Source organism: Parathielavia appendiculata (assembly GCF_033297405.1).
Source record: "Parathielavia appendiculata strain CBS 731.68 unplaced genomic scaffold N657scaffold_13, whole genome shotgun sequence".
NCBI classification, from domain to species: domain Eukaryota; kingdom Fungi; phylum Ascomycota; class Sordariomycetes; order Sordariales; family Chaetomiaceae; genus Parathielavia; species Parathielavia appendiculata.
In genome coordinates, this window is record NW_026944232.1 from 334,742 (window position 1) to 345,790 (window position 11,049).

An 11,049-nucleotide genomic window follows, 5' to 3' on the forward strand; every position below is an offset into this window, starting at 1 on the left:
GATGTAGCACACGCAACAAGTTTTTCCTGGTGTTGGGAAAGCGGAAAGACGGGATGAAGCGGCTCTGACTTTCTGTCTTGAGATAGGGAACCGGACCACACGGGGTGTACGCAAAGTCGGAAGTTTTGATGTACATAGATGGTGAGGTAATACATGCATGGCAGGTTTGCCGGTAGAAGAGCCCCCGCGCACACGTTCGGCAGGGTGGATATCATTCAGTCATCAAAGCGCTGAATACAAAGCAAAAATTACATCTTCCTGGGCAGGACTGATGCGCCTGTCCTAGGCATCCTAGAATGGAGATGGCATCCACCAGTTGAAGTTGTTGTGACTTTCTCTCCCCTGAGAGCAAAGTCCCATGGGTATCTTAGCTTATAACAAGACCACGCAGAGACACAACCATCCGTCCGGATAGGCGGCTTCGCGCATCAGTTCCTCGAGGGGTGCCCGGAAGGGGACGGGCGCGCCGTGGAGTATGACATTTGCGAGGACTGGGTCCCGGCTGCTGGGGAAGAGTGTTGGGAGGATGGTCTTTAGAGCGGCGCCGAGGGTCTGCGGCGTTCCTTTTAATGGGTCAGGCCAGACAATGTTAGTTATTTACATCCTGGAGATGCTCTCGGAAAAGGCCTCCAAGGCGGTAGAGAGTCTACGAGCAAGAAGGGGGTCTCGAGGTTGGGGACCAGGAGTGGAGTGGACGTACTGTTGGGTAGTCGTGGCGGGACCAAGGTCTGGACTACCTTGAATGACCCTGGGGTCGTGTCGCTTGTGTCGTGATTGGGCGAGGAAGGGATGTAGATGCGGATGGGCACGTTCTTGAGCGGCGTCGGTGTGTTTAGCAAGCGGCTGTTGATCTTGCTAAAAGAGGCATAGTCATCTAGCGGGCGTGCTACATGTCAAAACCCAGTTGTAGTCCTGTAACACACCGCCAGCACTTACTGTCCTGAACAGCATTCCACAGCGCGGTGCTGTGCTCCTTGGACAGACTCATGATTTGTTTGGCGTTCCCATTCCGCACAAAGTCGGCTTCCTTCGCAGAGTTGGTGAAAGTGTCGGCGATGTCCCACTCCGGCCCGTCGCTCACGACCAGACGCCAGGGCAGGGTGGGTGGCTGGTACAGGTCGAACAGCAGGCCGACGGCCAGGTTGCGCAACTGGACGTCCTCGTGGTGGAAGCTTGAACAGGGCATGCCGCCGTAGTGGGCCGTCAGGCGCGGCAGAAGAAAGGAAAGGTAGCTGAAGCGCGGGACTGAGACGATGAAGGGCGGTGTGTTGGGGGGCCCCGTCGCTTGAGTGATGTACAGGGGCACCTGCAGGTTCCAGAGTGTAAGAGGTAGCGGTGTAAGAGCTGCCTGCGCTGCCTCAAGGCTGTTGTCATGAGGGCCCGGAGTGCCGCCGCTGCTCGGGCTGTTCAGGTGGCGGCGATCGGTCCGCGGGTCTGGGCTGGGTGAGCCCGCGGAGGATGCCGATGGTGGTGAGGCCATCTCGAGGTTGAGCCTCTGGCCGTCTCGTCACCTTTCTCCCCCCTCGCCCTTCTGAGTCGCTTCTTGTGTTATCCGCCTTGGAACCTCTAAAGGCTAACTCAGTTGCTGCTCTTGCTGTTGTGCCTGCCTCTGCATGCATGCGAATCGATAGTCAGCTGAGCTACCAAGTACTCTCCGTAAGGATCGTCGTTGGATGTGGGGCTCAATCGGAGCTCTAGAAACGATGCAACCATGCCCATCCAATCTTGAGACAATGTCCCTCTTTGTTGACCGCCTGTAATTCGTAGGATTGAATTATTATGTAAATTCACGAATCAAGAGGTTCCCGCTCGGTTAGCTGATGTCGCTGGCGCAGGCTGCGGGGTAGCTTCCATCTTCTGTTTGATGTGAAGGGCAGCTCAATGCACCTTCCTCTCGTAAGTTGACGCGATGCACCATCATTGGAACGAACCCCGTGCTTCGCTCTCCCCAGATGCTCCTTCTCGAGAAAGTCGGTGGCAAGCAGCATTGGCGGTACGGGACAAGTAACCTCATCCAAATGCATCTGTGTAGCACACAAGGCCTTGCACGACTTATACACATAAGGTATGAGTCCAGTGCACACTTACACCTGCAGAGGAACAATCCATGCAGCCCACGTTCCCGCCTACCCCGGAGCACATCTCAGTCATATCTCAACCAGTATAAAAGTCCGTACTCCATAAGGTGGGAGAAATCCTTTCTCACTGAGAATGCGTACCACCAACAGCCACCACATCGTCAGCCCCTCACCCGCGGACCCATCACCGACCGTCAGACCAAAACATACGTATCCGTACCCTCACCGCCCAACCGCTCCTTTGACAAACCGAGGAAAGCAAATAAGCATGCCGCGTCCCGTCACAGCTGGAAGCGGTGTGGGCTGTCAAACGAAGCCGAGGTGACAGGTGACATGTCAGACCAACCGTAGGCCAGTCAGCAACAAAAGATGCTGTGCGACATCCCCAAGCAGCAGCAACAGCAGTAGCAAATTTCCGGTGCCATTTTCCTCTGCACGACGCCGGATTACGTTGCCTGCCACACCACCACAGCTCAGCGTTTCTCCCTATCCTGCTCTGTGCCTGCCTCACTGGCTGTCTCACGTAGCCCAAGGAGAGAGACTCTTGCCTGAGGTCTCTGTCACCTCCATGTCCCGTCGGGTCAACTCGAGGGGTGAACCGCCCCCTTACTACACCGTACGGTGCAACCAAGTCGAGTTTTTCAAGCCGGCTGGAAGGCGTTTCACAGAGGGACTCAGCGGGTCGTTGGCAGATGCGGCTCGGAACGGTCGCAGACAGGCGAAGAAGGCATTTAGCGGCTCGCTTCGCAGGACTTTTAGCCCGATGAGAAGAGAGAGATAATGAGAGTCATTTGCATGTCCAGTCAAGAGAAAAAGACAACAGGATATCTGGTTTCATCCAACCGTGAGAGACCTCCAACGCTATTATAGGCCACGGACAGGTAGCTTGCCGAGGTAGAAACAGGCCCACACTCTACATGTTCTGAGACTCCACGTTAACGGTAGCAAGCAGATGGAAGGAAGCAATGAAAGGATCATAACACTGAGGTGAAATGCACCAACAGTACACAAGAGCCTGCCCAACGCTGCATCGCTTCAGCTCATCATCCCAAAAGAGTCTCGAAAAATATGACATCCCCACTATCCCGCCACATCTAAAACATTCATGGTTTCCATGAACATAAATGTAAACCAAGAAATATCAAAAGATGTGTGTGTACAAGAAAACAATCTCCATCTCCCGGCAGGTTAGCCAAACGAACCGACCAAACCCCCAAACCCAGCCAAATCCCCCCCCCCTACGAAAAACTCGGCTTCTTCCTCCTGCCAAAAACTCTAGATGAGATACCAGGATAGGCCTCCCCCTTCTCCCCCGCCCCCCCCGGCAACTGACTCACCACCACAGTCGCCCCACCACCAGGCGGCCCCGAATGTTTCAAGAAATCAGCCAAATCCGACGTCGCGGTCCGATTCGACACCGAGACCGCCTCCCGCGGCTCAAACCTCTTCATCGGCACCCGTGGTCCTCTTCCTCCTCCTCCAACATGGGAGGAACCTGCTGCTGCTAGGCCTGGACTTGGCCCGCCTCCTCCCAGCGTGGCAGCCACCTTGGACGAGGTGCGGATCGGTGGCGCATACTGGTCCACCCCCCCAACACCTCCGGGTATGTTCACTTGAATCGGGACGTGCCCTCCCTTTCCGCCACTGCCGCCGCCGCCGCCGGCCCGGCTGTTCAGGCCCCGAGCAGACTCGGACACTTTGGGGCTTGAGGGACGCTTTGCTGATACCAACGCGCCCGGTTGTTGTTGTTGTTGTGCGCTGCTGTCCCACCTCGTGAAGCGGGCCATCAAGCTCGGTGCGCTGGCCTTTTTCTTTGGCTTCAAGTTGTTGTTATTCAAACTCCGTGTTTGCACGATGTTAAGTGGCTGGACGGTCGGGTCTTGTGGCGGCGGGCAGTTATTCAGAAAGTCAATCAGGCTCTCCTCCTTTGCCGGCGCTCTCTTCTTGGGCGGCATTGGCGTCAACTCATCATCGTCTTCAAGCTCTTCCTCGTCGCTTAGATCGATGGCGTACGGGTCGCGCACCCGGCGAGTTTTACGTTTCGGCATGGGCATGTCGTCGTCGTCCATTGCGTCGTAGGACGTGGGATTGTTTCTGGCAAGCAGAGCACTGTGCGAGTTGATGGACGACTGGACTGACGGAGGCACCGACGACTCGGTGACGTGGGTGGAGGCCGGGCTACTCCGGAACTCGCCATCGCGCAACTGGGCATCTACCGCTCTGCCTCCAATCGCAACACCAGACAGTTGATCAGAGTCCATGGTGGTTCGGAAGGGAGCAATGGCTCTCGGAATACGGGGGTTACCGGAGCCGTTCGGTGGCCCGCGCCGGATGAAGTCAATCAAGTCTGAGTTATCGTCCCTGTAGTCAACCGTAGCTCCGCGAGCCTGGTACTTTGGCCGGTTCGGATTGCTCGTAGTGGACATCCTGCCAGTCGAGATGCTGATGTTGGAGACAGAGCCTTGGTTTCGTATCCTCCCCGGTCCCACGGACGCCGCAGACCCTGTGACTCCGCCAGCAGGCCCGGTGGAGCGGATGAACTCAGCAAGCTCGGCAACAGATTCACGAGGTAACTTGGCATCTCTGGGCTGAGGCCCGCTGGTGGCGCGCGGGTTCGACGGCACAGGAGGGAGAGACCGTGGTACAACACCGCCATGCTTGCCTGTGGCGCTGGTGAAGTTTCGGTTGGCTTGATGTGTGTCGGTGACGGAACTCGACCCTGACCCAGACGAGCGCGGCTTGGTCTCGCTTCGCGGAGACGACGACGAACGTGAGCGTGACCCGCCCTGGCGAGCTTCTTCGCTCTTCCTCGTCTTGACGGAGACAGCTGAGCCACCAGCGGCAACGGACCGTGTAGACTGAGACTGCAGCTGTATCACAAATTAGAAATGCTCAACCTTGGTGAAAGAAGCAGGGGCCAGGGGATAGATCGGGATGCTTACATCGAAGTCGCGCATGCTTTCTGGCGTCAAAGTGTACTGTATGGTTTCGTCACTCTGGATAAGTTCCTCGAAATCCCGCACTACGTCAATACGAGCTTGCACGCCCTCCTCAGAAGCCCGTACCGGCTTCAGCTTGGTTGACGAAGGAGAGCTAGAGGACGTTTGCTGCCGAGTTCGTCCCGCTGACTGCTCACGAGGTTGAGTCGAGGATTCCTGCGAGAGGCTGCGAGCGCGGGAACGTTCCACCGACACCTGGCCGATAGCTGCTGGCTGCCGCAAGGCCGACGTGTTGGCGATCGTTTGCCTCCCAATACTCTTTTCGGGGACAGCCGGGAGCTGTTCAGTTGGCGACGAACGATATCGCTGACCACCTGCCCGAGATTGTTCTAGGGCTTCCATCCCCTCCGGCAAAACCGGCATCGTTTCAATGAAGAAGCTGCTGCTAGCTGTGGATGCAGGGGACACTGGAGAGCATGGAGCGGGAAATACGGTTGTTTTCGCCATCGCCTTGGGAGGCGTTGAAAGCTCTCGGACGTGGCCTTGAACAGCAGATTCAGCCGGCCCATCCTGCTCCTTGACCACTGGTTCCGGGGCGGCTGGCAGGCTGGCGCCTGCTTGAGTGGCAGAAGTGACAGGACCTGATGCTGAAGCAATATCGTTTTCGGCGGCGTGCTGTTCCATCTCCGAGATAGACACGCTCGCCGCGAGTCCTGACTTGGCTCCGTGATGGACGGCCGATCTACCCCCTGAGCTGCCGTCGAAAGAGGGCTCTGGCCGATCTTCTGAAACGGGCGGAGTCATGGCGCGCGTGGTCCCAGACGGACTGGAGTGGCGGGCTGGGTCGGAAACGGCGACCGAGCTGCGTCGCGAACCAGGCACTGGGCTACGCGGGCTAGTCACATCAATCAGTCGCGCAGAATGGATGCTCGGTGTGCGAACCGGCAGGCTTGTGTTAATAGCGGCAGGCTTTCCATGCTCAGAAGACGCAGTCGACGGGCTGCGTCCCAGAATTGAAACCCTTGAGGACCTGACAATCCGGGGCTCTTCAATAGAAACTTCGTCGTCGTCCTCATCCTTGAGTTCATCTTCCTCCGTGACGTGTTCCCCAGTGCCAAGGTCAGACTCTGCGTCCGCAATGTCTCCGGGTCGGCTTTCCGCAGGCGAGTCCGCTGGGCCGGCTTGGGCCGGCTCAGAAACCTCCGCCGGCTCCTTGACGGGTTGGTCAACCTGGACTTCTGAAGGCGTGACATGACGAGGACGAGCAGGGATTGGCAGCGAGTTTGAGCGTCTCCTAAGGAGCTGCAGTGTAGACGGCTTGAGCGTGAGCAGATCGTGGGCGTTGCTCCGTGGCAGTAAAGTCAGACTTCTTGGCCGCACGCGCGCGCTTTCTTCCTGAGCACCGTCCTCCTCGGTCTCGTCGTCCCTGTGAAGCGCTAGGCCAGGCATTTCGATTTCCGCGACGTCATTGGGGCCCATGGGCAAGGGAATGCCGGCAGCAATCAGACTCTCTTCCAAGGGCCCCTGAGGGTCCCAATCCTGATTCGCACTGTCGCTCCTCTCCAATTCTGTTTCTGTGTGGGGCTCAGGGACCGTAGCCGGAACACCGAGTTCAGCAGCGCTGCTGGGTGAGCACATATGACCAGATGCGGAGCGCAAGGAGTCCCGAGAATAGGATCGGTTCAAACGGTCCATCGAGGCAATGACAGGCGAGCGGATTTTCTTTTTCCACGATCTCCATAACCGGCCGAGGGTCCGGTCCAGTGCAACACGTTCCATGTCGAGCTCTTCGACGACGATCATGTCGGCAATGCCGGTAGCGGTTCGTGCGCCTTCCTTGAGCTCCTTTTCGTACTTGGAGCGCATGCGGTGGTACGCAGCTTGACCGGCGACAATCAACGCTTGCTCGCCCATGAACTCCAAGATGGAGGTCAAGAAAATGGCGACGGCAGGCGAGACGGCTTCCGCAAAGCGGTCCTCGGGCCCGGTGTCGAGGTGGCCCTGCTCCATGTAGTAGTCCTCATCCTCCTCCTCCAGATCTCCAAGGGACGAATACACCATGCAGCGAAGGCGTGTCCTCTTCCAGGCCAACTCCAGATCCCAGTCAGTCGATACCTGGGTGTGGCCGCTGTCTTCGTCATCCCCACCAAGATACTCGCGCAACTCCTCATCTGCCTGGTTAATGGCATCTTTTGCGAGTTTGGGCTTCAGGACGTCGGACACGGCCGGACGCAGGGCGGAGAGGGTAGTGGCGCGCGAGACGGAGAGGAAGTTGAAGAGGAGCTGGTCCAAAAAGTTGTTGACCAGCTGCAAGGCGCCCGGCGAGACGGCTGCCGTCTCGCCGGACGGCTCGATGCCATGCTGGTCGTACCATGTTTCGGCATGGCTGTCATGGTCGTTGGTGACAATCTGTGAAGCGGCCGACGCAGCGATAAAGGCCGGCTCGGGTGACACTGAGAGCGGAGGCGACATCATGCTGTAGGCGACAGTCGATGGTCGATCGCTAGATATGCTCTGTGTCCTCGAGCGGGACGGAATTCTTTGTGGAGGAGAGATCACGCTCGACACGCCCGAAGAGGGCCGGGACGTGGCCGAATCTAATGGGGAAGCCATGGGTGGCCGTGGCAAGCAGGCGCAGGCCCGGCAATGTCGAATGCCCGGAGACGCGGGATCCTGCTGGTCTCCTGCTGCAGGGCGTCAAGCACTGTGGACAACTGAAGGGTGTGGCAGGGCAGGATCAGCGCCACGGACTCGACTTCGTCTTCCTTCTTCCAGCACACAAAGTGCGCCAAATGTGGGTGGCCGACCGGCGGGTGGGGTGTGGCTTGCGGTGTGTGGTGTCACTAGCTATTAAAGTTCGGTGAAGGCCGGTCTCGACGAGCCAGGGGGGAGGCAATTGGATCCAAGGATTGGACGAACGGAAGTCGGGGTCCTTCTTTCGATCTCGCGGGGCTGTAGCGGGCGGGCTAGAGTTTCTTGTTAGCCAGCATGGAGCGATTCGTTGGCCGGCCAAAGTGCGGGCGTAGGAACTGAAACAAAAAGCGACGCTAGAAACTCGACGCAATAGGCAGGCGGATAATAATTTTACGATAAGGGGAAGAGGCCACTGCCGGGCACCGGACCGTGAGAAGATGCGGTCGGAAACCCCACGTGGTCTCAATGCAGACTGCAGTCAAGTGGCACATAATGCATGCGCAGACTGAAAGTTGCCGTCCGTGATATGGGAATAAATAACCAGATGCTGGACGCACACGGCACCAAACCATGTCAACGCCGCTCGCTCCCCTCCTCCATCAGACGGCGTAGGCGTAAGTGTGAGGCGAACATCACGCGCGGCTCAATTGGCTGCGGCGCAATGCTGGGTGCCGTTGGCAAAGAGGCAAGCATCCGCGGAGAGAGCTGCCAGTGTTTGAAACGGTCGGCAACAGCGAGCCTCGTAGCATGAAATCCATGCTAGGGACAACAGCAGCCGCCGTTGCTAGGACTGTACAGAACAGCGCCTCGTAGGGCCGGAAAAAGTATGAATACCACGCACCTAGGAGCGAGGGCCAATTCTCAGCCGACGCCACTCACGAACAGGAGAGATTGGTGCTCGGTTGGCAGCCGGTTGGTGTTGCACAAGCAGTGGGTAGTCGACTGAGTCGATGAGATTGGAAGCCGGTGCTTCTGTTGATGACAGGCGGTGTGCTGTTCGGCGCAGTTATGCAGGTCGCCGCCGTCAGGCTGACAGCTTAAGTCGCCGTGTCTGTCCTTGTTTGCGATAGAGTTGGGAGAATTGAGAGTTCACCGTCTCCTGAAAGCGTTCCCGACCGACGGACAAGCCGGGGTCCACGGATCCTCTTTGGCAACTCTCAAAATGGCTTAGTGTGGAGCAATGGAAGAAGTCTGTTTCTCAGATGAAGCAAATTCCCCGGTGGTTTTAAGTGGGCCGATCGGTCTCATGCACCGCAAGGATCCCTTAGTTGTCTTGGCTCTGGTGGGCCTTCGAGACGTTCATGTTTGGCAGCGAGGTTTGTGTGACGTCCAAGAGCCAGCTCGTCAGGGGCAACTCGCTTTTTGCTGTGGTCCAAAGTCTTGGAGAAAACCTCGCCGCATGGCAATTCTTTTCGTCTCCTCGCCTCCCGTGCCGTTGGTTTTCGAAACCCCGGGCCCATCTCATCTCCTTCGGCACTCGGCAGAGATTTCAGGTTTGGGATCGGTGCAAACGGGTAAGGGATCTCCTTGTGATTAGCCACAATTGAATTTCCCGACCGGGGCGGGCCCCTCCTAATAGGCCGACATGCTCAGGTTGTTCTGGGACCTCTGGATCAGACTCTCCAATTTGGGTAGTTGCGAATGGCTTTGCTCATCCTCATCAAATCAACCAGTGGCACTGCATCTGCGAGTTCAAGTTCCCAATTGGAATAAGAAGACACAGCATGGAAATCCCAACTTACACGTGTGATATCGTTTACTGTACTCTAGCTCCGTACCTTCGCCTGGCGAATGGAGCAAATCTGAGACCGGCCGGGGTCATAGCGTTGGCCCTGGTTCTATGCCATGCGGTGATGAGACATGTACGCTGCTCAAAAGGCTCCGTGCGCTGCTGCCTTTAAGAGTGTTTGCCTTGGCCCGCCGAACATCTAAGGTCTGGGCGGGACTCGTTCGTGTGAAGCCCAAAGTGCTCTTGATACAGACACTTCTTGGAGGTCAGTTTGTTCTTCCTATTGGGAAGATGCAGTTTACCTAAACTAACTATGAAAAGTATCGAATCATTAGGTAGGCTACAACTCAACGCCGCTGGCTGAGATGGTCGAGCTGGTACGTGCCATGTCATTCAGGTAAGGTAGCGGTAGGTAAAAGTTAACACACGTCGATGACTTGGGGTTATTATTTTGCCCGTCACCACCGCACTTCAGGGCAGTCAAACTGCACTTGCACCTCCATTTGAGAACACTTTGCTTTACCCCAAACCGATCTCTTCCAACTCCGCCGGAACTAAAGTCGGCAAAGGCGTGATCTCGTCGACAGCCGGAACTAAAGTCGGCAAAGGCGTGATCTCGTCGACAGTGTTCATAGTCGGACTCGAGTTTCGCTTTTAGCCGAGAATGACCCAGCAACCTGATAGACGATTCCCTGACCGCAGAACTTGGAAATAACGCCAATCCAGAGTGATTTCGCCGGAGTGAACCCGGCAGGGCAGCCCGAGTGTGTTTTAGAGACTGCGACGAAGACTTGGGAGGCTGCTTGAATTCAAATCGCAAGTCAAGACGGAAGTCAACCAGCATAGTTTTAGGTAGGCGATGACTCCCGCTTGCTATATTTCGGACTGGCACACTAACCTGTAGCAGCCTAGGGTACATTACATGACGACAAGGCTCGCTCAACAATATGGTTGGCGCAATCATCAGTTCGGCGTATGGGAAGCCATCTAGAACCTGGCCTATACTTCACCTATTTACCTATCATCCTGGTCTCAAACCTGATTGTGTTCTCTGATACTTCCTTCCATAAGCTACCTAACACCTCTAAGTTCACCAACCCTTACTTAATATTCGAATTAATGTTGCAGTACGCAAATATTCCCATCTGTGCCGACCCTAATAATGATAGTGACCACCCTTCTTGCCCTCCTCACCTTTCTCGCCCTTCTCGCCCTTTTCACCCTTCTCGCCCTTCTCGCCCTTTTCACCCTTCTCACCCTTCTTGCCCTCCTCACCCTTTTCACCCTTTTCACCCTTCTCGCCCTTCTCGCCCTTCTCGCCCTTCTCGCCCTTCTCGCCCTTCTCGCCCTTCTCGCCCTTCTCGCCCTTCTCGCCCTTCTTCCCATCGCCCTTCTTCCCATCGCCCTTCTTGCCATCACCTCCACTACCATCCCGCTTCACTCTGTAGTCAAAGGTGATTTCATCCCCACCACCCAATGTGTTGATGGAGCGCTTGTCCTTCTTGTCATCGTGTTTCTTCTTGTCCCGGTCATCGTCGTGCTTCTTCTTCTCATCGTCATGCTTCTTCTTCTTATCGTCGTCCTTCTTCTTCTCATCGTCGTGCTTCTT

The 11,049-nt window shown here is 56.5% G+C and overlaps 6 protein-coding genes across 6 annotated transcripts in view; 3 read left to right on the plus strand and 3 right to left on the minus strand.

The window, feature by feature from the left end:
* Nucleotides 1–372: 372 nt before the first annotated feature.
* N657DRAFT_578407 (uncharacterized protein) lies at nt 373–1,480 on the minus strand (the record flags this gene model as incomplete). The annotated part of the gene is made up of 3 exons (XM_062789312.1): nt 373–563; nt 701–874; nt 937–1,480. The coding sequence occupies 3 exons, from the start codon at nt 1,478–1,480 to the stop codon at nt 373–375; spliced, it is 909 nt and encodes a 302-aa protein (XP_062644822.1).
* Nucleotides 1,481–1,716: 236 nt separating this feature from the next.
* On the plus strand, nt 1,717–2,538 carry N657DRAFT_134515 (uncharacterized protein). The gene has a single exon (XM_062785893.1). It carries the CDS (start codon nt 1,953–1,955, stop codon nt 2,427–2,429), a length of 477 nt encoding a protein of 158 aa, XP_062644823.1. The 5' UTR covers nt 1,717–1,952; the 3' UTR covers nt 2,430–2,538.
* Nucleotides 2,539–3,121: 583 nt separating this feature from the next.
* N657DRAFT_636098 (uncharacterized protein) lies at nt 3,122–7,630 on the minus strand (the record flags this gene model as incomplete). The annotated part of the gene is made up of 3 exons (XM_062791397.1): nt 3,122–3,172; nt 3,416–4,948; nt 5,021–7,630. The coding sequence occupies 3 exons, from the start codon at nt 7,628–7,630 to the stop codon at nt 3,122–3,124; spliced, it is 4,194 nt and encodes a 1,397-aa protein (XP_062644824.1).
* Nucleotides 7,631–9,341: 1,711 nt separating this feature from the next.
* On the plus strand, nt 9,342–9,690 carry N657DRAFT_134482 (uncharacterized protein). Its single transcript, XM_062785892.1, has one exon. The coding sequence runs from the start codon at nt 9,436–9,438 to the stop codon at nt 9,610–9,612; it is 177 nt and encodes a 58-aa protein (XP_062644825.1). The 5' UTR covers nt 9,342–9,435; the 3' UTR covers nt 9,613–9,690.
* Nucleotides 9,673–10,424, minus strand: N657DRAFT_648432 (uncharacterized protein). The gene is made up of 2 exons (XM_062793512.1): nt 9,762–10,424; nt 9,673–9,705 (listed from the first exon to the last, which is right to left on the minus strand). The coding sequence occupies exon 1, from the start codon at nt 10,282–10,284 to the stop codon at nt 9,781–9,783; it is 504 nt and encodes a 167-aa protein (XP_062644826.1). The 5' UTR covers nt 10,285–10,424; the 3' UTR covers nt 9,673–9,705; nt 9,762–9,780.
* Nucleotides 10,425–10,468: 44 nt separating this feature from the next.
* N657DRAFT_134523 (uncharacterized protein) overlaps nt 10,469–11,049 on the plus strand; it is a 1,807-nt gene continuing 1,226 nt past the window's right edge. The window contains exon 1 of the mRNA XM_062785894.1: nt 10,469–11,049. Within this exon, the coding sequence (XP_062644827.1) occupies nt 10,603–11,049 (447 nt within the window). The 5' untranslated portion in view covers nt 10,469–10,602.